Here is a 25,813-nt window from a genome sequence, read left to right on the forward strand (position 1 = left end):
CTTTTCCGGAAATTCGCGGTTTCAGTGTACAACGATAATCACTCAACGTAATGTAAACCAGACGAAGTGGCAAAATTTCCTCAATACGCTTGGGGCGAAAAGAAAAATCTAAATTTGATAAATCCTGCTAATCCTTCTGTTCCGATTTTGCTTCAGATTCTTTGTTGGCTTTTTCCTTATAAGTTAAAGTTGCTTAAAAAACCTATTTTTAAGTAAACATTTGATTAAAATGGAAACATGTCTTTGATGTAAAGCTTAATCTAAATCATAACATTCCTGAAAAACACTTTAGATGTGTAAATACTTTAGATATAAAAATATTGTAGATATAAAAGCGTTTTAGATATAAAAATACTATTTCGGTTACTACCATATTTCTAGCCCGTGCAGAAATTTTGACCGGGGCCATGGCACTTTGCCCGATCTGGCCGCCCTGTCGGGACCCGGTCGGGGCCATGGGATTTCCCCCGATCTTTTCGCTACCCAGGTAGAATTCCAATACTGACTGCATTTTATTATATTAAAGCTTGTTATTTGATTATTAAAGAATGGGGAGTATTTACTTCAATATTAATGATTATTATTAATATTTTTGTAGTAAATAAACTTTTATGAGTGTCATTAAAAATGTAAATAGTTATTAGAATTGCTTTTATTGGACTAAGTTTTTAAAAAAAATACTTTTCTTATTTTCTTTCATTAATTTAGACAGACTATCTTATTTAAATTAATAATTATTTATAATTATTATTATTGTTAATAATTATTTAAACCTATACTTTATGTAACATTATTAAGAATTATACACAAAACACTTAAAACTAAGACGGAAAAATATCGCACGCACGGGGGACCGAACCCTAGACCTCGAGGACGCAAGTCGAATACACATACCGCATAGCCACGCAAGCTTGGAAGCGACCTCGCTTAAACTTCCTTTTGAATCATGGGACCGTTATATACAGTGTTATCATAATAAATTGACTGTATCATATTTATTTATAGAAAAATTATTAAAAATGTATGTTATATATATATATATATATATATATATATATATATATATATATATATATATATAAATTAATATGTTTATCATAATAATATGGTAAAAATTGTTAATTTAATTATTTATTCTATATTATTTATAATTTAACTATTTTTTAAAATAATAAAAATTTTTTCATTATTAATAATTCACAATAATACTAAAAATTATTAATTAATAATAATTTATTTTTTTGCCTTAAACATGGAATTTCAATTTAAGTGTGAAAAACAATTAAGAGTTTTTAAGAGTTATAAATGTCAAAAATAATATGTTAATATTATAACCACAAAAAAATTTAACATTTTAGGCAATATTTTTGGTTATCACCATGATAACATCGACAAATGGTTCACCTTCGACAATTGGTGCGTTTGTCCTATTGTTTTAAATTAAAGGAGAATAAATTCTTAAGACATCCCTCGAGGACAATTTTTGAGTTTTTAATTGTTTATAATTTTTATTTTCAAATTTCAATCAAAGTTAACAAATTAACACAATTTTTTAAAAACGGACGTTTATTTTCTTATTCCGTTACTGCACATGCTCTAAATCAGTTCAAATTAATCCAATATTACCAGCAGACAATTAAAAACCCATAAAGTAATATATTTCAATTGTCATAAACAACATTAATTAACAAATAGTTAACTTATGATCCTGTCCAACAGAAAATTTTTGTTGCAAATTTTCTTTTTTACTTAGGTTCTTTTAAAGAATATATGTCTTTTTTGCTTATAATATAACTTATTTAAATATTTAATATTATATATCCGTGGTCTTTTAACATTATCTAAATAAAAAAGTAAACGTGAAAAAAAAAATTTTTGGTGGAAAGGAACAAAAATTAACTATTTGTTAATTAATATTATTTGTAACCATTTAAATAAGTTATTTTTTAAACAAAAAGGACACATATTTTTAAAATGAACTTAAATTAAAAAGTAGACGTGAAAAAAAATTTTTTTGGTGGACAGGAGCATAAGTTACATAACTATTTGTTATTTAATATATTGTTTATAACAATTTAAATAAGTTATTTTTTAATCAAAAAGGACAAATATTCTTTAAATAGACTTAAATTAAAAAGAAAATGTGAAAAAAAAATTTTTAGTGGAATAGGAATCAATGTTAACTATTTGTTAATTAATATTGTTTATAACAATTTAAATAAGTTATTTTATAATCAAAAAGGGCAAATATTCTTTAAATGAACTTAAATTAAAAAGAAAAGGTAAAAAAAACATTTTTTAGTGGAAAGAAATCAAAGTTAACTATTTGTTAATTAATATTGTTTATAACAATTGATATAAATTACTTTCTGTTTTATTAATTATATGGTGGTCATATTGTATTAATTTGAACTGATTCAGATCATATACAGCAACGGAATAAGAAAATAAGCCTCCTTTTTTGAAAAATTGTATTAATTTGTTAACTTTGATTGAAAATAAAAATTATAAACAATTAAGAACTAAAAAATTGACCTTAAGGGATGTCTTAAGAATTTATTCGCCTTTAATTTAAAATAAAGAATACTGAAACCGGTTAAGAATTGTAGGCTGTAGACAGTTTTGAACAGTAAATTGTAAAAAAAATCCCATTGTGCGCTGTTTGTAGATCCTTGGGCAAACCCGGTCTGGTCCTGGTCGGGGCCACGAAGTCGGGGCCAGATCATGAAATCCCGACCGGGGCCAGGGCGGTAATCGGGAACAAAAGTGGCGATTTCTGCACGGGAGGTTAAATTCCGATTCTCATATCCTTGAAATAAGCGCTCTTGTAATGAAAACTGAATTAAGGTTGAAAAATTGAAAATATTTAGATACTCTGGAATTGAGTTAAAATAATCTCTCTGCTTCCGTTTTTGTAGGGAAATAAATAAATGATAGAAATTGACTCGTGCAACTTCAATATATATATGTGTATAGAGAGAACAATAATATTTTTGAAAGCTTAATCTTGAGGTTGCATCTGTTGCAGACAAATTCCCGTTTCTCTCTTTATATATAACGGCTAAAACAATATCGTTTATAGTATAAACTATAATATGTGGGATAAATGCGATCGTATAAACAGAGATTGATTTTAAACTTTTGTATTTTCTGTGTTTTGAAATGTTGTGTGTTGGACAAGTTTTTACTCCAATTATCCATATGTTTTGAATATAATGAATTATGTAAATATTCATACATGATTTGTATGACAAAAATATATTCTTTTGCACTTGCCATATTACTATCCGCAAAGAAGTTTCCGAAGAATATAAACTTTGTTACTTTGCACAATCTCTCAAAAGCCGCAGCTGTCACATTTTATCAGGAAAAAAAAATGATAAATGAAAAAAGTCTCTCTCTTCCTCAAGGTTACAAAAGTGTATAGTGTAGAGAAAATTACTTTGATCGAGAATAATAGATGAATTTTTTTAAAGACTCTTTTGAAATCTTATAAGGGGTTGAAACTTTACGGTTTTACTTTGTTTGGCCTTATCTTTATTTGACCTAATTTTCACTTGACCTTCAAGTTATTTGCTTATTCAGGACAAATAAATATTTGGAAAATTCGTTTATGAATAAAAATTAGGATTAGACTTCGGGTAGAAAGTAAATTTACAGTGAAATTGAAAATAGTAATTAAATTGCTATATAGTAAAACAAAAATGTACTTTTTTAGAGACTTTTGTTCTTTTTTCAAAGATTTTTTTAAGCGTCTAATTCAATTTGGTGATATAAGAATAATATCCACTTTTTATTTTAAAGTCACTGCTGACATTTGATATCGACCCTTAAAAATTCAGTTATTACTTTTTCAACTTAGTCGACTATTTTCTGGTATAGGTTTATTACGATGTAGAAAAGCATTTTCCCTTTAAGTTTCAACAGCAGTTTAATAATCAGCATATATGTGTCTGAGAGAGCATTGAAAATACGTTGAGAGAAAAGTAAAAGTAAGTCGAGTCGGAAGCCAGTTATAGTGTGTAATGTTATAATAGTTGAGAGTCTCTCCTACCAAAGAGGCAATAAAATGTAAACATTGTTTTCATCCCTAATCTCTTTATCAGCACATGGTTGGCTGAATGCCAACTGACTTTCTATAAAATCTCTGCACGAGCATAGCGTGTTTTCTGATTTGCTTCATTCCCTTTGAGAAAAACAGTTTAATTTCCCGATCCCCCAGTAGTATATCGTTGTTAAAATTTAATTCCATCGGATAGATATAGTTGTAAAATGTAATATATTACACGCAAGGAAATCCTTCTACAAATCCCATATAAACTCGGGTGAGGGAAAAAATTTTCACTTCTTTTAATTAAAAAAAAATGGAGTAAAAAGATAACAGAGAAGAAACTCTTCTTTTTTGTTCTTCAAGTTTTGTTGCTATTCGGTTTAGGTTAGTATCAAGTTGAGTAAGTGACAAACTTCAAGTTACTCGAAAATTCCCTAGGTCGGAATTTCAGGATCTTTAGGTTGAGGGGACTTGTAGAATAATTTTGGATTTTTGTTATTTCTTACGGAATAATTAAGTACAAAATTTGAAGATTACGGAAAGGAGAATTATCGCAAGTATTTATTAATTAGCGAAGATGTTTTATTTACTAAGTGTAATGAAAAATAATGTAAATTAAACTTTTTTATTAGCAGAGAAAATTGTAGGATATTATTTTAATACAAAAATGGATTAAAACAACTTGCGATGCTTTAATTTGTCAATGGATTAAAATAATCAATTAAAGGATTATTTTTTCAAAATAGCTATAAATGATTTGAGTTTGATTTAGAGCGACAAATTTTTTGTCACAGAAAAAATTAATCCGAAAATGGATTATTTAAATCTTTTTTTGGTGTTTTAACTGAAATGCTTTTTAATACCTCTAAATTTTTAGAGTGAAAATTTTTAGGATCAGGGAAAAAGTCTTGAATATAAATTAAATAGTTTAAACTAAATAGTTAATTGACTGTTATATAGCAAAGATTCTAAGTTTGATTCAAGGAAAATATATTGGATTTGAATAAATGATTTTCCTCAGCGTGGAAAAATGTTATAGTCTCCCTTTTGTGAATTTGATAAAGGAAATTCTATCAAGATGAAAATAAAAATAAAATCATTAAGCAGGGAAATAAGGGTAATTTTCCCTCATGACTTTGATAATTGAGGGAAATTTAATATTTTGTGAAATTTATTTTCTCGTAGAGCTTAAAAGAAGCACTTGATATTTTCTTTATCGGAAAAAAACTGAAGGTTTAGTTGTAATTAATTAAAGGGGGGGGGGGGGATCAAAGTAAAGTACACAGCATTATGAAAATGGCACACTAATAATATATTATACATGCAAATATGGTGTCTCACTATTAATTAATTAATATCGTTCGTTATCGTAAATATGTACACATCTATTTATCCACGATATTGTATTTCACAAAAATGGTATTTTATATACGAGCGATTTAATTTCCTTTTGGTTTCATAGAAGTTTATGATTGTAATTTCCTTTTCTTTTTTTTTATTGTGGCGGCAGAGATTGAAAACTGTTTTTCCGCGAAGTGCGTATAATTCAACCTGTCTGTTTTGTCGCACGCAATACTTGACGATAATATTTTTTTTATATCCAAGGCGGGTGTAAACCCATTGAGCGTGAAGCCACGTGGTTGGCGGACAGCCAACTGGAAAAGTGGCCGAGTTATGTTTATAACTGCATATATATATATATATGTATATATGTATTCCACGAGGGATTTGCCACGCTTCGTAACAGCTATATACCGATGAAGCCTTACGTGTTTGTCTACGAGACGGAAATCTTTGGAACGCGAATTCACAAATTCTTCCTCTCTTTTATATATATAGTGAGGGAAAGAGTTTTTTTTGCACACCGTGTGTCTTCTCTCATTTTTCTCTTTTTCTCACTCAGTGAAATTGAAAGAAGAAGAAAAAAAAAGTTTGTGAAGGGTTCAATTTGCGATATGCAACAAATATGAGACGAAGAAAAAAGAAAGAAAACGAGATGTTCTTTTCAATTTCTCCATTAGAGAGAAATTTCTGAATGTGTGTGTTTATCTTCTTTTCTTGAAAATGGTTTTAATTCAAAGATTTTCCATTTACGTTTCCACGATTTCTGTAAGGGATCACATTAGAAGAGTAGCAGTTCAATCATTCCTTGTGCTTTCGAGGATGAAAGACTGATGAATGAACTGAGAGTCAGGGTCACTGGTCCGTAACTTTATATTCTATTTTTAGATTTTACTGCTCTTTCCAAGGGAAAAACTCTCTTGATATTGAGTGCATTTGGCCTTTGAGGTGGTGGCAGGAATAAAGTTTTTGCTTGTTTATCAAGAAACGAGTCTGGAAAGTTAATGGCTATGCGATGTGAGGTCGTTTCAAAAATCAACGGATTAGATGCGTAAACTTGGTTTTTTTGATTTATCTTCAATGAAGATGTTTTCTTCTTGGTTTTCTATGAAAAAAATCGAGGGTATCGTTTTGTTTTTGTTTTCTTTTTATACCGGGGCGGAAAGAATTTGTTTCGAAGAAACTTGTTTGTTTGTTTTATCAACATCACTTTGTGATCTTTAATCTCTGGGGAACTTTCTTTTTAGAGTCGATAATGGGAATTTTTTTTTTCGTTTTTAATTAATTTTTGTTTTACAAACTTATTGGATTTTTTGGACTAAATCGAAGCGTTTAACAATTTCTATTTAATATCTAGTTTTTCTTTTTAACATTTCTATTTAATATCTAATATTTCCTCTCAAAAAATTGCTGTGTGAAAAAGTTTTCTAGAAAGAACGGAGTTAATGACAAGTTTCGTAATTTATTTTTGAAGGAAGATGTCAGTGGCTTCTTGTGTTTTTCTTTCACACTTTTGAAAATTACATAACTGCAACATCCGTGAAGTCAGTCTTCTTCCGGTTATAGTCTAACAATTATGTCTGGTGTTCGTGACACGTCATTAGGGGGTCTAAAATACTTTGAGAATTAACTCGCTGTCTCTCTCTCTCTCTCTTTTACTCTGAAAAGAAGAGCGAAAAAAGGGAAGGAAAAAGAAAGTAATTAGTCTACTTTTATTTATAACAAGGGTATTTTTATTTATTACAAAAGAAATTAATTATTTCTTAAATAGTGTTAGTAAAATGATATATTATTTTTAGTGTGATTAACCTTGAACTGAGGAAATTGTGTTGAAGTTAATATTAGTTTCATTGAGAATCTCTTGGGAATTTTAGTATAGATTCTCGATACGCAGAATATAGAACGCGAAATGGATATTTGGCTCCACAATGTCGGTCGCCGTAAATATTTTAGTAGATTGAACCATCACGTGAGTGTTAATACGTGTAATATCCGTATAAATATACACATATTTGAATAAAAACGTACATTCGCTTGGGGTATTCCGATAGCTGTTCGATTTTTCTATTATTGAAAATAACATTATCATTTTCCTTTTACTGAAATATGTATATAACAATTTTTAGTTATTTTTAGTTTTTATTTCTATTTGCAGTGGAACTTGGATTATTCGAACTAATTCGGGCAGAGGACATGTTTTGGATAACCGAAAGTTCGGATAATTAAAATTGCAAATTTTCGGAGAAAACAACTAAATTATCTTTCACTAAATGTAAAACAACAAATGCGCAAATGTTTCAAAAATGACTTATTTTTATTTCGTTAAATTGTTTTAAATTCACATGACCTTAAATTCTTGAAATGCAACACTATTTCTGCGTTGTCGTGCCTAAATATCTTACAATAATGACACAACAATATAGAGCAAGTGGGTGTCTATTAATAGGGCCACATTATAAGATCTCTTTCTAGATTGCGAATAGTGTAGAAATTTTAAAGTCGGATAGCTTTTGTTGAATAATAGATCAAGTTAACGAGAACGCGAATGACAAGTTTATTGCTTTTAAAGACGTTTAGGGCCAAAGAGAAGAAGCCACTTTGGCTTTTGAACTTGGCGTTCGAAAATGCCAAAATTCTTGGGGACAATTTTGATTTTATAGAATTGTTTGTAGAATGAATCGGCCGTATAGGGATCATTGATGATGATGATGGTTATGGATGTGTGCGGAATAATTAGATCAACGGTTATACTCCTCGGGGACTTAATTAAAGGCTGGCATGCATTACGCACGAAGGGAGGTCTTAAAATGTCACGTTTTCCTCGGGAGATTAATGTTTCCTATTCCATATACATATATAAGAGCGGAAGGTCTCGTGACAATAGATTAAAGTTATTGATTAGCAAATTGACGAAATTAGTCTTAATTTGAATATCAAGATAACCACTTCAATTTGTATAGGTAATTCTGTAATTTTAAGGGAATATTATACAACACGATGCAATGATAAGAAATATATCACCATTGAAGTTTTCTTTTTCAATTTTGCTTTTATTTTTATACTAATTGGGCAAATTTTTTGATTTCAGAATCATGAATACAGTGGCTATGGAGATGAACCTCGACGTAAGAGGTGAGTTTTTCTTTTTAATTAATGATTTTTAACCTTACAGACAATAAAAGGTGTTTTTTTTAGAATCTGAGCTAATGTGTTCTAAACATTTTCGTAAAATGGATATTTTATATTCATGACGTCGAAAAAGATTTTAGGTTGAGATTTGTTAATTTTAAAGTTAAAAGTGCAAACTTTATTTAGTACAATAATTACAGGCTTCGTATTCGATAATTTTTTAAAAATAGCTACCGAAAAATTAAATATTTGACGACTCAATTTTTTTATAAGGTACATTTTCATTTATAAAATTTTTGAAATTAAAATATATAAATAATTTACAATTCAATTAGTGGAAAACGGTAATTAGTAAAATTATATAGAACTAATTTGGTTATTATATATATTTTTAAAACTGGAGAGTGTGAGAAAAAATATTAATTTAATGGTACGTTGAAAAAAATTTAGAACGTGTAGAGGTTTTTAAAATACACGCATTGGGGATGTATTTTAAACTAATTATCCGGAATAACGATTCTAGCTATTACATAGTAGGACATTATGCGAGACACTAACGACCGTTTAAAATCCAGGTGTTCGCACATTGGTACTTTTCCAGATTTATACGCGGTACACATATAAAAAACCTAAATGTTTTCTAGAATGGCACATTTACATTTGGGGAGCCGGTCGACAAAATTATTGAGTCGTGACACTTTTTGCATTTGCGCAGACGACGAAAAGCATATTCTGTGTATAAATGTGTGAATCATCTACAAGGGAGTTGCACAATCGATCTCATGCCTAATGTCTCTTTTAAGTTTGTACATTTACAATTAACAATAGAAAAAACTGATTCAGAATTCTCATATATAAAATGATTTTTTTTTCTTTGCAAAAGAAATCTGAATTATCGTTTTGTTTTATAATTACAAGAAATTGACATTAAAAAAGATAATGAATTTTTGTGAAGAGTGTTGGAAAGTACGATAAGGATTCTCTTTAGGAATAGAATAAATGCACAATATTGGCTTTTGTTTGAATGTAAATTCGTCCCACTGAATCTCACTTAACGCTCGAGTTAACTTATTATTAGACTTGGCCAAAGTAGATGTGGCACCACGCAAACTTAGGTAACTGCTTTTGCATCGCGTTTAATTAATTTTGTCTTGAGATTTGACCTCACCGTTTTGATAATTAACAAACGGTTAATTTCATGGTTAAGTTTGGGTTTTTATTTTCATGTCGCATTGTTGTGGGTATTGTTAAACTTCCCTAACTACATGTAGGAAAATTTAAAACAATAAATTTGAATTTAATTAGTTTATTAAAAAATGATTCATGCTCTTTTTATTACAAAAAAACATGCACTCGCAAAAGTATATCAATTATTTTTGTCGAAATAATGCGACAATTTTTGTTCGTTAAAATTTTCTATTATATTTCATCTCGTTGTAATTTTTAATAGTTAATTAAAGTCAACTTTATTAGTACCATTCAATAAAAAATATGCGCTCTCTGTCTCCCATAATAATTAAAAGTGTAACAAAATAGGAATACTTACTTTTCGTATCGCATGTTCATGAAAAATGAATAATTAGTATAACTCTCGCAAAGCATAATCTGAATAAAGAAGTTGCTACAGGGAAATAAAGTTGAAATTGCATATATACAGAGGCAAACGAACTAAAGCAGGCAATGTTCCACTTTGTAAACTTGTCCACTTTGTAATCAGTCAAAAGTTAGTTTTTGAATAGAAATAACAGAAAGTTTTTTGATAAAAATAAAAGAAAGGAAGTTAATTGAATAATTTTATTTATTTCTACCGTCGATAGCTTCACCTTATGGGCAAAAAGTTTGTTGTTTCATTAAACCTTTCAGTTCATTAAAAAAAAGAAGACATTTAAAATGAATCTAAAGTTGATGAAATATGAATTTAATTCAATTATCCATACACAAAATTGATTTTGTAACTAAATGGTGATTTATAGATATTTATTTATGGAAACGGGAAATAGTGATATAAATTTTTGATAGATTTGACTATAGTGAAATAATAAATAAGTTTAAATTATCTAGTTGTTTAATAAAATGATTTGTTTGATTTTCAGGGAGGACAATAATAAACCGAATCACGTGCTTTTGTTCACAATTATCAACCCCGTTTACCCCATCACAGTGGTGAGTACAGAATTTTATTTATATTCTTAAAATAGGTACAAAAAAGAGAATATGTTGAAGCATTTATGTATTTAAATATTAAAAGCACTTTTTTTTTATTAATATATTAAAAAATGGTGCATTTTTTAAATTAAAAATGTAATACATTTTTAGCATCTTCAATAATATAAACATTATCAATAATAACATTTTTAATCATTAATTTAAATATTTTGATTTATATTGTATTTATATAAAAGTTTTATATTCTTTTTTTATTTCTCTCTTTATCATTGAAACAGAAAAGCGATTTTAAATGAAAGTATGATTGACTGTGACACGGTGCAGCTGGTAAATGTTGAGTTTGCAGAAAAGTACAATAGAGAAAAAAATATTGGTAATATCCAGCGGAATTGGATTTCAAAATTACGCCGTAACATCATAGTATTTATCGAATGAAACAAAAAACGAATAATTGTTGTGCACTTTCAATTTTGCAGTCTAGTTTTTTTTTCTTCTTTTTTTTTTGCTTTTACTTTATTTTTGGTTTTGCCAGTAATAGACGGGATCGACACTATATATCTTGTATTTATTTGTGGTTGAAGAGCGTTCACACTCCGTGCATACGCAAGTGTTCACATAGCTCACCGGTCACAACCGCTTTTTTTTGTCTTAGTTTGCCTTGGCCATCATGCTAATTAAAGAGTCGCTTTTAAAATTTACATTTTTCTTTTATTTACTCTTTGAATTTATCTTTGCGAAATTTTTACTTTTTCGAAACGAGAACGTGTTTTTACTTTTTAAAAATGTAAATTAATAATTTCATTTGGGAGTTTGGAAAATGTAAAAAATTGGCAAATTAAAACAAGAGGGTATTAATTTGAAACCAAGTTTTTTTGTTTATAGTTAATTATGTACATTACTAATTATAAATGACTTGAAAAGAGGGTTTTATATTTAAAGGGTTTTTTTCTGATGTTGTGGCAATTTTGACTCGTGTTTTAGTTTTGAAAATTTTACATTAGCAATACTGTGAGAATATTGAAGTAGCTCTTGCAACTGTTTTATAACTTCTGTAAGCCGTTTATACAATATTTTAATAATTCTCTACTTGCATTGGAACTTCTTTCTTCTCCCACATGAAGAGAGAAAATATGACAAAAATTACTGCGTTAAATTCTTAAATAAGTTTATGCATACTGACAAATTTCGGTCCAAACACAAAAAAAGTGTTTTTTTTCGGAAATTTTATGCGACTTTTCGTGACTTTTGTTGTGAATTTATGCGACTAAAGCGACATTTTTTGAGTCTTAAAGACGATCCGAGCCCTGTTAATTGTTTCGAACAGTTATAATAATTTTCACAATTATAAAATCCAGTTTTATGTGATGATAAAACTGATAGTGCGCGCACTGAACAGAATAAATTACAATCAAGGAAAAACATTAATTAAGTAACTGAACGTGTATGGTAATTTTTATACTCTTATCACATGATACAAGGTATTTAATTTTTCGCGAAACCATTTTATATATTTATAGTTTTGAACTTTTTCTTTTGAAACATTAACCTATCGGGAGAGTTTGCAATTTCCTATCTTTTGATAATTCCCCCTTTCTCGCACTCATTTAATGAAAACCAGAACTGTTAGTTTAATAGGTTGTTGCTGTGGGTTTTAGAGACATTAAATGCAATGCGATATACTTAAAAGTTTTATCACTTACTATTCATTCTATAAGTTTATTTTGTGTGTGGATATATAAATTTAGAAGAATAAAAATTTCTAATTCTAACTTTGCAGAAGTTGTAATTTGCATTTACAGTATTTCTTGCGCTGGAAAGTTGAAGTTCTTCAAATAAGTTTTCGTGCACTTGCACCGCATTTCTTCTTCATCTCCTCCTCTATTTCTTACTTCCCCTGAATAGATATATGTATATATGTACATATATAACGGATTCAGCTTGGTGATTAAGTCTAGCTCTGGAACCCAAGACGATTACATGCCTACCGCAAAGACGTGTTATACCACGTGTATGCAAATACCAGGTAGATTATCATTGCCTTCCTCGCTTTTATATATACATATATAGATACCATATAGCTATAACTCAAAGAGAACTCACAAGAGCCGAGGAACATTTTCACATATATAAATTGGTAACTGGTGCTCTCCAATACTTGATACTCACTTTGCAAGGTCTCGTTGTTGGTCTTCAAAAGATAATTTCCCTATATTAAGTGACCGCGATGTTTACACGTCGCGTGTGGCTTGCATGGTTTCTTGCAATTTGTACAACCCACTTGCTTACCTATTTAAGGCTAGCTCTTTCAAAAACTATATACCTTTCAACTGATATATAATTCAACTTCCTCTTCCTGATGCAATTTAAATTAGTCTCATTAACTGTTTCTCTTGTCTTGTATCATTATTGATAAAATCTTATTTATCTGCTGGAAACGCGACTGCCGTGTGTCTTCTTTTCCTGCCAAAAATTGTGTTTTTTGATGTTTAACTTTTGAGTCTTTAATTTCAGAATCTTTAGTTTTGCAAGGTTGCCACAGGTCAGAGAATTTAGGGAAAAGTCAGGGAAATCAGGAATTTTTATTTAATAAAAATTAGAATTCATAATAATTTCATAGTTTATGAGGCAAATAAAAAAAGGCATCAAAATTCAGAATTTTAATTTTAATAAAAGTATTGGATAAATATTAAACTTTTAGAATACATAAGTTATCAAGGCTTGTCGCAAGTCAGGGAAAAACTAGAAATCAGGGAAAAGTCAAGGAATTTTGATCGAAAGGAACCACAAATTAAAAAACTTTGATACATAAATTTGGTATCGATTTGCTCAATAATTACCAAATTTTGACACCTTCAAGAAAATAATTGTAGAATTTCAAAAGAATCAAATGAAGTTTTAAGTTCCTTTTGATGAATTTTAGAGAACTAGTGAAGTGACTACTAATGTTTCTTTGTAATAAGGTGCCCTGCTGTTTTTAGTCCTTAAATTCAAGAATCATCTTGAAGGAAAGTACGCTGGAGGTGAAAATATAAAATTTTACTGCGCGAGACTCGTAACCATTAGAACAAAAGCGAATGAGATACTCAGGAAACTTTAATTTTCACTGATAACTGAGAATCTAACCGAGCATGGCGTTTAATAGTCTATAAATCTTGTCGGCTTTCTCTGCCCGTCGGGACAGTAAGGTCAAATTATGTTCCCATATGTTAGGACAATGTTATTTGTATACATACATTGTATATGAGTACTCGAATATTATTGCATGCAATTTGCGCACATATGTGAATGTTGACGTAGCATATAAGTTCAAAGCGTGTATTTTATGACTGTGTCACGCAAGTTCGTTCATCTCCGCACTGTAAAAGGTTACATTCCACAAATCACAATTTCTCCTTTCTTCTCTTTTCATTCTTTTGCGTCGGCGAACATGTCGAATTATAATCAATATAAATCTAATTTGAATTTAGTGGAAATTTATTCGCTTTCGAATTTCGATTTTAGAGAGAATTTCAGGGTGTCTATTAACTGGGAAAACTGGGAAATAGCCGGGAATTTAATTTGACCAGGAAAAACCGGAAATAAGCCAGGAATTTTATATGCCAAACCGGGAATTTTTTCACCAAATTAAAAAAAGTTTTATCATTTTAATTTAAAAAATAATAAGATTTTTGAAATTTTTCACTTCTATTGTTTTAAGATAACTGAATTTTTATAAACAAATAATTAAAAATTTTTGAAATAATTGAAATTTCTTTTTAAAGAACTTTTTCAAAAATTATTGAATTTGTAAGAATTTGGAAGTAGGAAATAAATTTAGGAGGGACTTTAGTCCTTGCAATTAAACAAATTTTCATTTCGTTTTATTGAAACTAAAACTCTAGAGTTTTCAAAATTGTAACATCTGTCTGACCTGGAATATCACTTTAATGTTTGTTTTTTCCTATGTACTTTTCGTAAGAGAGGGGATTCTCTCTCTCTCTCTCTCTTCTCTTGTGGTATTTGAGCAAACATTTATTTCCAATCGTGTAACATTATTTGCTTCTCTCTTGTCCGAGAAATTGTTGTTTATTATTATTTTTAAAAGTATGGAAAAAAATATTCGACTTCTATATTTGAAGTGATATTATTTCTTGTAAAGAAAAGTTGCTTCTATAGTTGAAATGATTATTTCTTTTTGTTGAAAAGAAAAAAAGAAGAGAATGACAGTATTTTATTAAAATTAATTTCTTCCAGCTCGTTTGAAAAGTCGTTAACAAAGTTTATCAAAAGATTTCTAACTTTGATTTGATAAACAAGCAATAACCAATCAGTAAACTTGTCATGCTGCTACTATTGCTGCCTTATGGTTGATATTAAAAAAAAAGAAAAGTACATGGAAACATAAATTACAAGACGTAAGTTTTCAACGTGGAAAATGACGTAAGTTTCCTCCGGTATAAGTAGCTTAAGCAAAAAGTACTTAAATGCAAAACTTTGTTAACTATTTTTCACTTTTTTTTAACCCCCCTTCTCGCCCCCATTTCCCGCACTACTTCTTCTTCGTCAGTATTTCAAGTTTCGAACATATTACATTTTCCTCTTCTGCGGATACTAGATTTTTTATATTTTTCCTTAATTCACCAAGCAGAGTACTTAGCGATAATCCCTTGAAGTTTAAATCTGGATTTTATACTTTATCATAATTATTTGATAGGGAAAATTAGCAAGTTTCTTCGTCGGGAAAGGAAGGCAAATAAAAAGGAAAATCGAGGCGAAGTTGTATTTTAAATCGTGATGATTATCTTCTTGCTTTCCTTTCATTAATTAAAGAGCAATTATTTCCCTCGTAATTATGTATATTTTTTATATAAAAGGTAGAGTTGTTAATAATTGAAAAATTTTGATTTTGCATCACTAAATAAAGGAGAATCTTTTGTTGGAATATGGGGGAGCAATTTTCTTAACGGAAAACGCATTGAGCTTCACTCATGATATTATGGTAATTCACGAAAGAAAAATGACTTTCTGACGTGTTGAAATTTGTCATCGGAAGTTCTTAGGCAAAGAAACGAAGTGGATGGCATAGTGCTGGTGGTGCCGGGAGTAAGAACTGAGAGATAATGTGAGAAAGTTGAGATTGTAGAGAGAGAGTGTAGATCAAACTTCATACAGATGATATACTTGTTAAGCTTTGAAAATATGACTCTTTTGAAAGGAATTCTAATCTTTTTTTAGCGGTAAAGGTTAGTAATAAAGTAAAAAAAGTGGTTATTTAATTTTCTTGCACACTTCTTACTCATATTTTTATACTCATTTAAACCTACTATTTATTCCTTTTTTTATGATTTGTTACTATTTAGATCATTTTTGTTTTTAGATTTGTGACACTAATAGCGATTATTTTCTCTAAAATAGGGAAATTATTTCGTGAAACAACTAAAAATTTAGCTAATGCAGTGAAATTTGAAGCTGTTCCAGGTAAAAATTTGTTTCCGTGTTAAAATTTTAAAAAAGCTTTGCATTGAAATCATTTAAAATATTTTAATTCCGAAAAATAAATAGGTAATTAAATTTTAAAATATTTTTAAAATATTTATTCTATTTTTGAATATGTAATTTAATTTAGGAAATTATGAAAAGATTGAGTCGTCAAATTTAGTTTTTCGGTAGCTAATTTTTTTGCTACTTTTTCTCGCAGTGGTAAAACTACTATTTGATACTTTTTTAAAATTATTTATCGAGTACGAAGACTGTTCTTATTTATTCCTATTGTTTTTTTTCTTCTTAATGCAAGCGTGGAATTAATGCTTTCTTCGCGCAAATGATTCAGGGGAAAAAATCTCGTTATAGAAGTATTTAAACTCATTTTGATGACAGATTACATAATTAAGAGAAACTTGCGAAGTTAACTCGCAAAATAGTCATCAGTTGACAAATGCCAACTCAACAAGATTCATCTCTCACTGCCGCTTTGCCAGATGGCGTTTTTAATTAAGACAAATCATCCGTGTGACGTTTGACCACACGACACACATCTGAACTCAAAATCACCCTATCGAATCGCTCTAGAAACAAATGAAAATGCTTCGATTATGACTGAAAATAGTCAATGAGATAAGTTTATTCTTCCTCTTCGACTTTTTATAAATTAATCATCATTGCGGTGTCTAATAACGCACGGATTTTTTATGTAAGAAAATTTCCCCCTCTTTCTCTCTCTCTCTCTCATCTTTTTCAGCTTCCTAATTGGGAATGTAATTACTACTTCAGTATTTAATTGCCGTGACCGCAGGCACTATTGAACTCAGGCCATTTTTGCGAGAGAATTAATCATTGTTTGCGCTCGATAACGAGAACTAGAAAGGAATTAATTGACGAGGCTGGTTTTGGTTACCCTGAGGGGGTCACTCGAAATATACCACGAAACTACAAATTATCGTCAATGTTCTCATGTCTCCTATATATATATACCTCTTTGTTCCTGTGAAATTTCGTGTGTGTTAGAAGAGCCGACAAAAACAAAAAGACATTTTTCATTTAGATTTTTTTCCTCTTTTCTACCTTTTTCTTTTTTGCTACAAAATAACCGTCTAATTTTTAGAAAGAGAAAAGAAGAAAAAAGGTGAAAGAAATCAACTCTGCGATATTGGTATCCCGCAGGGGATTATTAATGAGAGCATTGATCGTCAAACTCACCTCTTTTCCTTCTTTTTTCTGTTTTAATTCACGTCATGTCAGTTTACATGCTTACAGCTAGTTCTTTTACTTTGAAATGTTTCGGACATTGTATGATTTACATTGTAAACGATAAAAAGTAGAATAAATTTTAGTCCTTGTTCTGCGTTTCATGAAAATTTATGTATTTAAATTATTGATATAGTTTCGGGATTACTTTTTTTTTAATTATTAATGGAAAACGCTCGATTGTTTTGTGTACTCTTCTCTCTCTCGATAAATGTGAGAATGATATACATTGTCGATGATGTGAAGATTTAATGATTTTCGCTTAATAATTGGGTTATTTGGGATTTATCATGAACTCACTGTTTTTCTAAGGATGTTAAATTAATTCAAACTGTTGCTTCGCAATAATTTTGATTCGTTTTTTGTCTCAATTTGATATCTGCAGAAAAACTGTGAGGATGGAATCGTCAACTTTTTTAAAAACGACAAATTTAAGAAAGTATTTTTCTTTACCTCTGATTTTCTTGTTCGTGAGTTTTTAAGAAATTATTGTTTAATAATTGTTACTAAAAAGACAAATGGTAAAAAGTAACATGAATTTGAAACTAAGATAAAATTAATAGTCACATTATTTTTGAGTTTTTGTTTTTAAAAACGTTGCGGACTTTAGCCTTGCGATTTATCATTATTCAAGGTTATCACAGGTCAGGGAATTCAGGGAAAAGTCAAGGAAAGTAGAAATTGATCAGAGAAATTAGGGAAAAGTCAGGGAAAAACAAGCTTAAATATTTGTGGCAACCCTGGTCAGGCAAAAACAAAATTAAATTTTTGTGGCAACCCTGTTATTGTTGGAAGTCGTAGAAAAAAAAATTGGTTTTATTAAATGCTTGAATAAGAAGAGAAAAAAGAAAAATAAGAAAGGGAAGAAAAAGAGGAAAAAAGTTGAGGAATGTCCGAGACAGAATCAACTCAACGATGAGTATAATTATTTTCAAGATATGAAGTAAAAGATTTCCATGGAAGGAATTAAGAGCACAACATGCCTTATAGAGTATATAAAGTTGCTTACATGACTTAACAATAGAGTTATTAACGCGATTAGCTTCGTGCTTGTTCCAGAAGCGCATTTTATGTCGAAAGTGTATAGGAAGGGAAAACAACAGACATCATAGTACAGCTTTGGACACATGTTAAATCTGAAAGGTATGGTTTTAGTATTTACTAGTTCTTGCTTGTAAAGCTTTTTGACCTTTATTACACAGACTGTGAATTTTCATGTTATTCATATACATATATATACATATAACTATTGTATTGCGCTTAATCATTTTATGGAAACTGCGTACACTGATTATTATCTCGTCTCTTGTTTCATAGTCGGTGGTTCGTTACCTCTGTCAATTATAACACTAGAATAATTTTCCATTTCATTTCCCTCGACCTAGAACTAGTTGTCCAGATTACATGTTGCCGCAAATTCAATCTGGCTCACGAATATGATTGACAGGTTTGTTTACAAAATCAATATGGACATTGATTTTGAGTTCAATTCGATGCGCACATTATTAAAAGAAATGAAAAAAGTTTGGATTTGTTGGGAAAAGTTGCTTGGTAACTAGTTTTTTTGAATTTGGTTTTTTAAAAATTGAGTGGGTTAATCTAGAGAGCAACAAAAATCATGTTTTCCTTGATAACCTGCCGTAATCAAATAAGTTTCGGGAGTTTAGGTACTTTTTTTTTAGATTTCAGTCACTGAAAGCTATACTATTTATGTTTTTTTTTGTTGAGAATTTCCACTACATTAAATTCGCAAATACTAGAAATGAAAAAAACTATTCTCGAAAATTATAATCAAATTCTTTAAAACGATTCAATTATTTTCAAAAAATATTCGAAATTATCTAGTATTTTCATAAAATATCGCAAAAGAATTTAATTATTTTTAAAAAAAAATTGAAAAAATTCATCCAAAATTCAATTATTTTCATAAATAATAAAATTTCCACAGAAATTCAATTAATTTAGAATATCATTTTCAAAAAAATTTCGAAAAAATCAATTAATATTTAACAAAATTTGTATACAATTCTTCACAATAATTCAATTACTTTCACTAATAATAACATTTTGCAATTAAATTCAATTTTAAAAAAATTTTTTTTATAAAATTCTAAGCAAGAATTCAATTATTTTCATAAATAATAAAACTCATCAATGAATTTCAATTATTTTTAACACTATTTTAAATTAATTAATAGAAAAAATTTAAAGATTTTAATAACAATTCGCAAGAATTCGATTATTTTTATAAATAATAAAATTCTTTTCATTTCTGTAGAATTTTAATAACATTTCTTTATAGAGGATTCAATTATTTTTTAAAAGTTTAAAAAATTTTTTCCCTAGAATTCAATTATTTTTAATACAATTTGAATACATTTTTTTTAAAGATTTCAATTATTTACAAAATGTTTTTTTTCAATTTCTCGAAAATATTTAATTATTTTCAAGAATTTTAATAAAATTCTTCAAAAAAAGTTCAATTATTTTTATAAATTAATCAAATTTTTCTCAAGAATTCAATTATTTTCTGTAGAATTTTAATAACATTTCTTGAGAGGATTCAATTATTTTTTAAAAGTTTAAAAAATTTCTTTCCTAGAATTCAATTATTTTCAATACAATTTGAATAAATTTTTTCCAAGATTTCAATTAATTACAAAATTGTTTTTTTCGATTTCCCGAAAATATTCAAGTATTTTAAATATTTTACTAAAATTCTTAGCAAGAATTTAATTATTTTTGAATATTAATCAAACTTTTCTTAGGAATTCAATTAATTTCATAAATAATAAAAATTATCAAAAAATTTCAATTATTTTTATACTATTTTTAATTAGTTAATCGAAAAATTCAATTATTTTTACTAATAAAGTTTTTCACGCAAAAATTCAATTATTTAAAATAAAATTTTCATAATATTCTTTTTATTTGGAAATAATTAATTATTTAAAACAATGTTTATAAAATTCTTATGAAGAATTCAATTATTTTCAAATATAAAAAAATTTTTTACAGAAATTCAATTCTTTTTAAACATTTTAAAAAAATTTTTCGCAGTAATTCAATTATTTTTATAAATAGTCAAATTCTTCTCAAGAATTCAATTATTTTTGAAAATTTTAATAAAATTCTTTGCAACAATTCAATATTTTCATAAATAATAAAATTCATCACAGGATTTCAATTATTTTTAATACTATTTTACGAGAATTGCTTAAAAAAAATGTAATTATTCTTAAAAATTTAATTTCAATTCCTCGAAAAAATCAATTATTTAATAAAATTCTTTGCAAAATCCAATTATTTTCATAAATATATTAGGAATTAGAAAAAAGTCAGGAAAATAAAAAATATAGAATGGAATTTTTGTCAGTTTTGTGAAGTGTTTAAAACGAGTTTTTTTTTGGTCGTCAAGTTTAATTTTTCGATAGCTACTTTTTTACTACTTTTTTTTAATTCGAAAGCTACTTTTTAAAAGTTTATTATCGAGTGCGAAGTCTGGTATTTGTAATAGTATAAAAGTCATTTACTTTGAAATAGAGAGTAATTTTCAATAAAATGAAAATAAGTGTCTTAAAAACGTTTCTAAAGTGTCTTTTTTTGCTACACATGAAATAACACATGTCCGTTGAGAACCTGACGTGTGAAAATTTAAATTGAACTTCCAGGATTGTCTCGAAATTTCAATAGATTCAAACTGTGTTGTACAAGCGTATATACGTACTATAATTCAATTTCCTTTATAGAAGTGTTTGTATCTGATATGTCGAATTTGAAGAAAAGCCCCGTTGTTATTCTAAAAGGGAAAATTACTCGCTTTAAATTCTCATTCTAAGGAAAAGTCTTGAGTCGTATTTTTCAATATTGCATCAGGTTTTTTTTTTTTGTTTACTTTTATACTGGAGACTATAAATTCTTGAACGTTTTCTTCTTTATTAAGTTTTCTTTTTAGCTGATTAAAAAGAAGAAGAAGAAGAAAAAAAAGCTTTGGTAGTTTAGATTTTTAATTTTTAGGATGGATAATTTGAACTGTTTTTTCGCACGGATAATCATTAACTTGATTTAAAATTTATTTAGTCCATCCTGTGTATTATACCAGCGGATTTTTACGATGTAAAGCGGTAAATGGGAAAAGCGAAAAGAATTTAACGGACATGATTATTCGATTCGAAAAAGGGCTTTTAAAGCCGAGTGTGTATATACATATATATATATATAGCATCAGTTGGTTTATCGACATGACCGTCGAGTTAGGCAGGGGAGAGGGGAGGGGGAGAAATAAAAAACAAAAATGAAAAAATACCGAGTTGTCTCGTTTCCGTTTGCCCAAATCAAGTATCGAAAATAAATGCACATATACTTGAATTTTATTTCGCGTGTCTCCTTTTTTTTTATTTATTTATTTCTTTTTTCCTTCTCTTCTCTTCTATTTTATAGTCTTTCCATTTGCTTCATTGGTGCTTCAGGTTCACTTACAATTTGCGTTTGTAGGGTGCGGTTGTGGACAGAAAAGTGGTAGATCGTGTTTGAGTCCATCAAAAAACGCTCCTTTTCCAGCTTGACTCAATAATCGATAATGTTACTATGGCTTGGAGGCAAAAACTTGGTGTGTGGGTGTGGAAAAAGCAGTAATAAAAGCTATACTCTTTTCTATTTCGTTGAACAAAATGAAGCGGCACCAGAAGCCTTTATCCAATTTTAGTGGAAAAAGAGTGTGAGACTTGTTGGAATAAATGCGAATGCTTGTACCATGCCACCGCGATACGAGTTGTGCATTTTATAAACTTCTTGATATATATGCGCCACTTGTGTACCAGCCAGGAAAAAAACACGAATTTCCAAAAACAAAATGAAACAAGAATGAAAAAAGAAATTGTGACAATTTTTGTTGAAATTTATTTTTACTAATTTCCACGCGGGGAATTTTAAATTACTTTGTGCTTACAACTATACTATACTGTTTTGCAACTAATATGTAGGTCTTGAGTCCCTTAAATTTTCGAAAACTTTTCTGACTTTAAAATTATAATGTTCTTAAAAGTTTTGAACGAAATTTATATTTGTTTCTTCTTGAAATTAAAATTTTTATTACCTACAATAATTTTGCGGCACGTGTCAACAAATTTAATTTATAAGAATATATTTCGTTCTTTTGAAATTCTTTGAACGTTCAAACTTTTGGATTTTAATTATCAGGGTTGCCATGGGTCAGGGAAATCAGGGAAGTAAGGTGAAGTAAAATTTGTCGGGGAAATCAAGAAAATTTCTGTAAATTTGATCAAAAATTTAAAAAAATATTAAAATTCGAGAATTACCTACTACCAATTTTTTGGTTTTGTTGTCGAAACATATTTTTGAAAAACTTAAATTCTCTTGGAACTTTTTTTCATACTTTAAAAACTTTAAATAACCTTATATTGGATTTTGAAACAATACCTTGTTTTATCTTATTTCTGTAAATAATTAAATTTGTTTTAAATAATTGAATTCTACAAAAATATTTTCAAAGTTATCGATTATAATAATTAACGTAGAAAAAAATTTTAGTTAAAAATTATAGCAATTTTCAGAAATAATTTAATTTTGATAGATTTTAAACAAAAAATTTGTTTTTTGGAAGAAATAAATAACAAAATAATTATTTAAAACATTGTTAATGTGTTAAATAATTTTATTGAAAATTCTGCAAAAAAAAATTAAGTTTCTGATAAATTTTAATTCAATTTTTTTCAAAGATTCTAATACATTTTATTTGTTAATTTTGGTAAATGTACAATTATTTGTAACATCAGCAACAATTTGTTTTTATTTCAACATTTAATATTTTTAATATTTTTACATAAAAATTAAGATTTTTTAATTTTGAAATCTTTTGAAATTCAATTATATTTAAAAATTATGCTTCTGTAAGTTTTTAAAAAATTTTTTCATGATTTAAATTCCATTAATTTTCTATAGAAGTTTGAACTAAAGTTCATTTCCAAGTCAATTATATTTTTTATAATTTTTAAGAAAGTTCTTTGAGAATTCAATTATTCAAAGAAAAAAGAAGATAATTTACCAAGAATAATTCTGAAATCCGCTTTACAATTCGATTTTACGAAATTATGATCATTCGAAAATTTCTCAATTAAATGTAATATATTAAAAAATTCAAAAAAATTTAAATATAAATTTTTCAAAAATTAATTTTTTCCGAGTTTTGAATTAGAATTATTTAAAATTAAAATTTTCTTAAATTTTAATTTTAAACCTTTTGAAATTCAATTGTTTATTAAAATTGTAAACGCAATTCTTCTAACTTTCAATTGTTTTTCGTATTTTTTATGTAAAATTATTTCTTAAATAATTTATAAGTAATAATTGTTTATAAAAATTGTAAACGCAATTCTTCTAAATTTAAATTATTTTTCATAATTTGTAAGTAAAATTATTTGTTAAATAATTTATAAGTAATAATTTTACGACAGTTCTTCAAGAATTTATTTATTTATTTATACATCCCCGCAGTCCTAAAAAAACCATAAATGGGTTATAAAAAAAATTATAAAACAAAATATGTTAGATTTAGTAAAAATTTAGTAAATTTAGAATTTAAGGTTTTTTTTATGGAAATTCGTGGTAATTTTAAGGTTTTTTAGGCAAACAAAAAGAAATTCAAGAAGAATAATTAAATCTTTTTAATATTTTAAAAAATTTGCTGAACGCAGAAAAAACTATAGATTCCCTCCAGTGAGAAAATATTTTATTTAATTCAAATACAATTGAGAAGATTTTCCTCTTTTATATTTCTATTAAATGTTACTTTTTAAACAGTTTGAACTTTCAGAAAAACAAAAAAAAAAACTTAAAAATCTTCTTTCTAGTATAACTTTGTTTTAATTTTAATGTTCCTAAAATTCTGAACGCTCAAATGAACGAAATTTATTTATTTTTTCTTCAAAGTAAAATTTTATTTCGTATGAAAAAATAAATTACAAAGTTTCTAAACGTTAAATTTAGAAATTACTGTCTTATTTCTGTCTTATTGTTAAATTTAGGTTTTTAATTTTAATTACAATCAGTAATTTAAGAAAATCTTTTTAATAAAAAATATTTCGTTCATGTGAACGTTCAAAACTTGTGGATAATTAATTTTAGAGGAATAATTTTAATTAAAGAAGTAAGATTAACATTAATATTTTAGTTAAAAAAACTTTCGAATATAGACAAAAATTCCACTTTTTTGATTATTCGTATATTGAAAATAAAATGTCAAAATAATCATTGAGCGGAATTTTCTTCTCACTTTGAAATTTTATTTTTTTCGGTGTTGTTTTTAAAAATTGAGATATTAAAAATTCATATCTTTAAAAAAAGATAATGTGAATTATAAGGATTATGAATGAAAAAAATCAGGAATATGAAGATAGATGAAGAAAAATAGGATCATTTTTAAAATAGTATACAAAATAAATTTTGTTTAATTTTACCCTGGTGTCATGCGGAAAAGAATAATTGCCAATTGTTTGTGTAAAAAATATCGTTTTTATTAGCTGACAGCAAAACACTTGTTTTTGGTAGATGATGGACATTTTTTCCTCAAATTTATTAGATTGTTTGGAAAATTTAGGATGTTTCTAAATTTTGTTGGCTTTTTCTTTTCTTTCTTTTTTTCTTTTTTTTTGAAAAAACACACATTTTACGCGTGCCTCGTAAGATTTATAATCGTTCGAAATTTAGGAGCTCATAGTGTTGTGACAGCACAGACTGTTCTCATGTATCAAACGTCTGGTGTTGCGGACGACTATTATCTCTATCTCTCCCATCTCTCTCTCTCTCTCTCACTTTCGAATATATATATGTGGGTTGGGTTTGTATGCGGACGAGCATGAACTTTTCTTCTTCCGTGTCCATCCTAAACTCCCTAACATTAAGAAAATCGTTATGGTCCCGTTGACAAAGCATTCACCAAAATACACTTCTCAATAAAATTTATGTGATTGTATTCATTCAGACATAAATTATCTCTCTCCGCAAAAATGAATATAGTATTTATTTTTTTACACTTTTTTTAGACCTGTTTTTTTATTTTATATGTTCATTTTTCAGTATATTCTTCTAAAAAAAAGTCGCTTCTTGCATTGAAATATTTTATTAGACTGTAAAGCTTTTAAGAAGCTTAAGGATATAAATATTGAGTATCGTCAGTTATAGATAAATCGAAGTATAATAATTTTATAATGTCAGCGAGTCAGCGACTTTTAAGTTTGAAACGAAAGGAATTTTCTCTTTTCTTTTCTAGATCATGGTCGGTCATTTAAAAAGGAATAAAATGAAGGGTAAATCTTTGAAATGGTATTTTCAGCTGAGAAGTAAAAAAAAGTATTTCAAGCAATTTTGGCAGAACATGATTCATAA

The 25,813-nt window shown here is 27.8% G+C and overlaps 1 protein-coding gene across 3 annotated transcripts in view; it reads left to right on the top strand.

Moving 5' to 3' along the window:
• The window catches only part of LOC122499543 (heterogeneous nuclear ribonucleoprotein L), a 185,108-nt gene that overhangs the window by 17,348 nt on the left and 141,947 nt on the right, over nt 1-25,813 (top strand). For all 3 annotated transcript variants that reach the window (XM_043607961.1, XM_043607960.1, XM_043607962.1), the window contains exons 2-3: nt 8,481-8,524; nt 10,615-10,684. In XM_043607961.1, coding sequence (XP_043463896.1) covers nt 8,481-8,524; nt 10,615-10,684 — 114 coding nt within the window. The remainder of the gene's footprint in view (nt 1-8,480; nt 8,525-10,614; nt 10,685-25,813) is intronic.

Source organism: Leptopilina heterotoma, unplaced genomic scaffold (assembly GCF_015476425.1).
Source record: "Leptopilina heterotoma isolate Lh14 unplaced genomic scaffold, ASM1547642v1 Lhet_169, whole genome shotgun sequence".
In the NCBI taxonomy this organism is placed as follows: domain Eukaryota; kingdom Metazoa; phylum Arthropoda; class Insecta; order Hymenoptera; family Figitidae; genus Leptopilina; species Leptopilina heterotoma.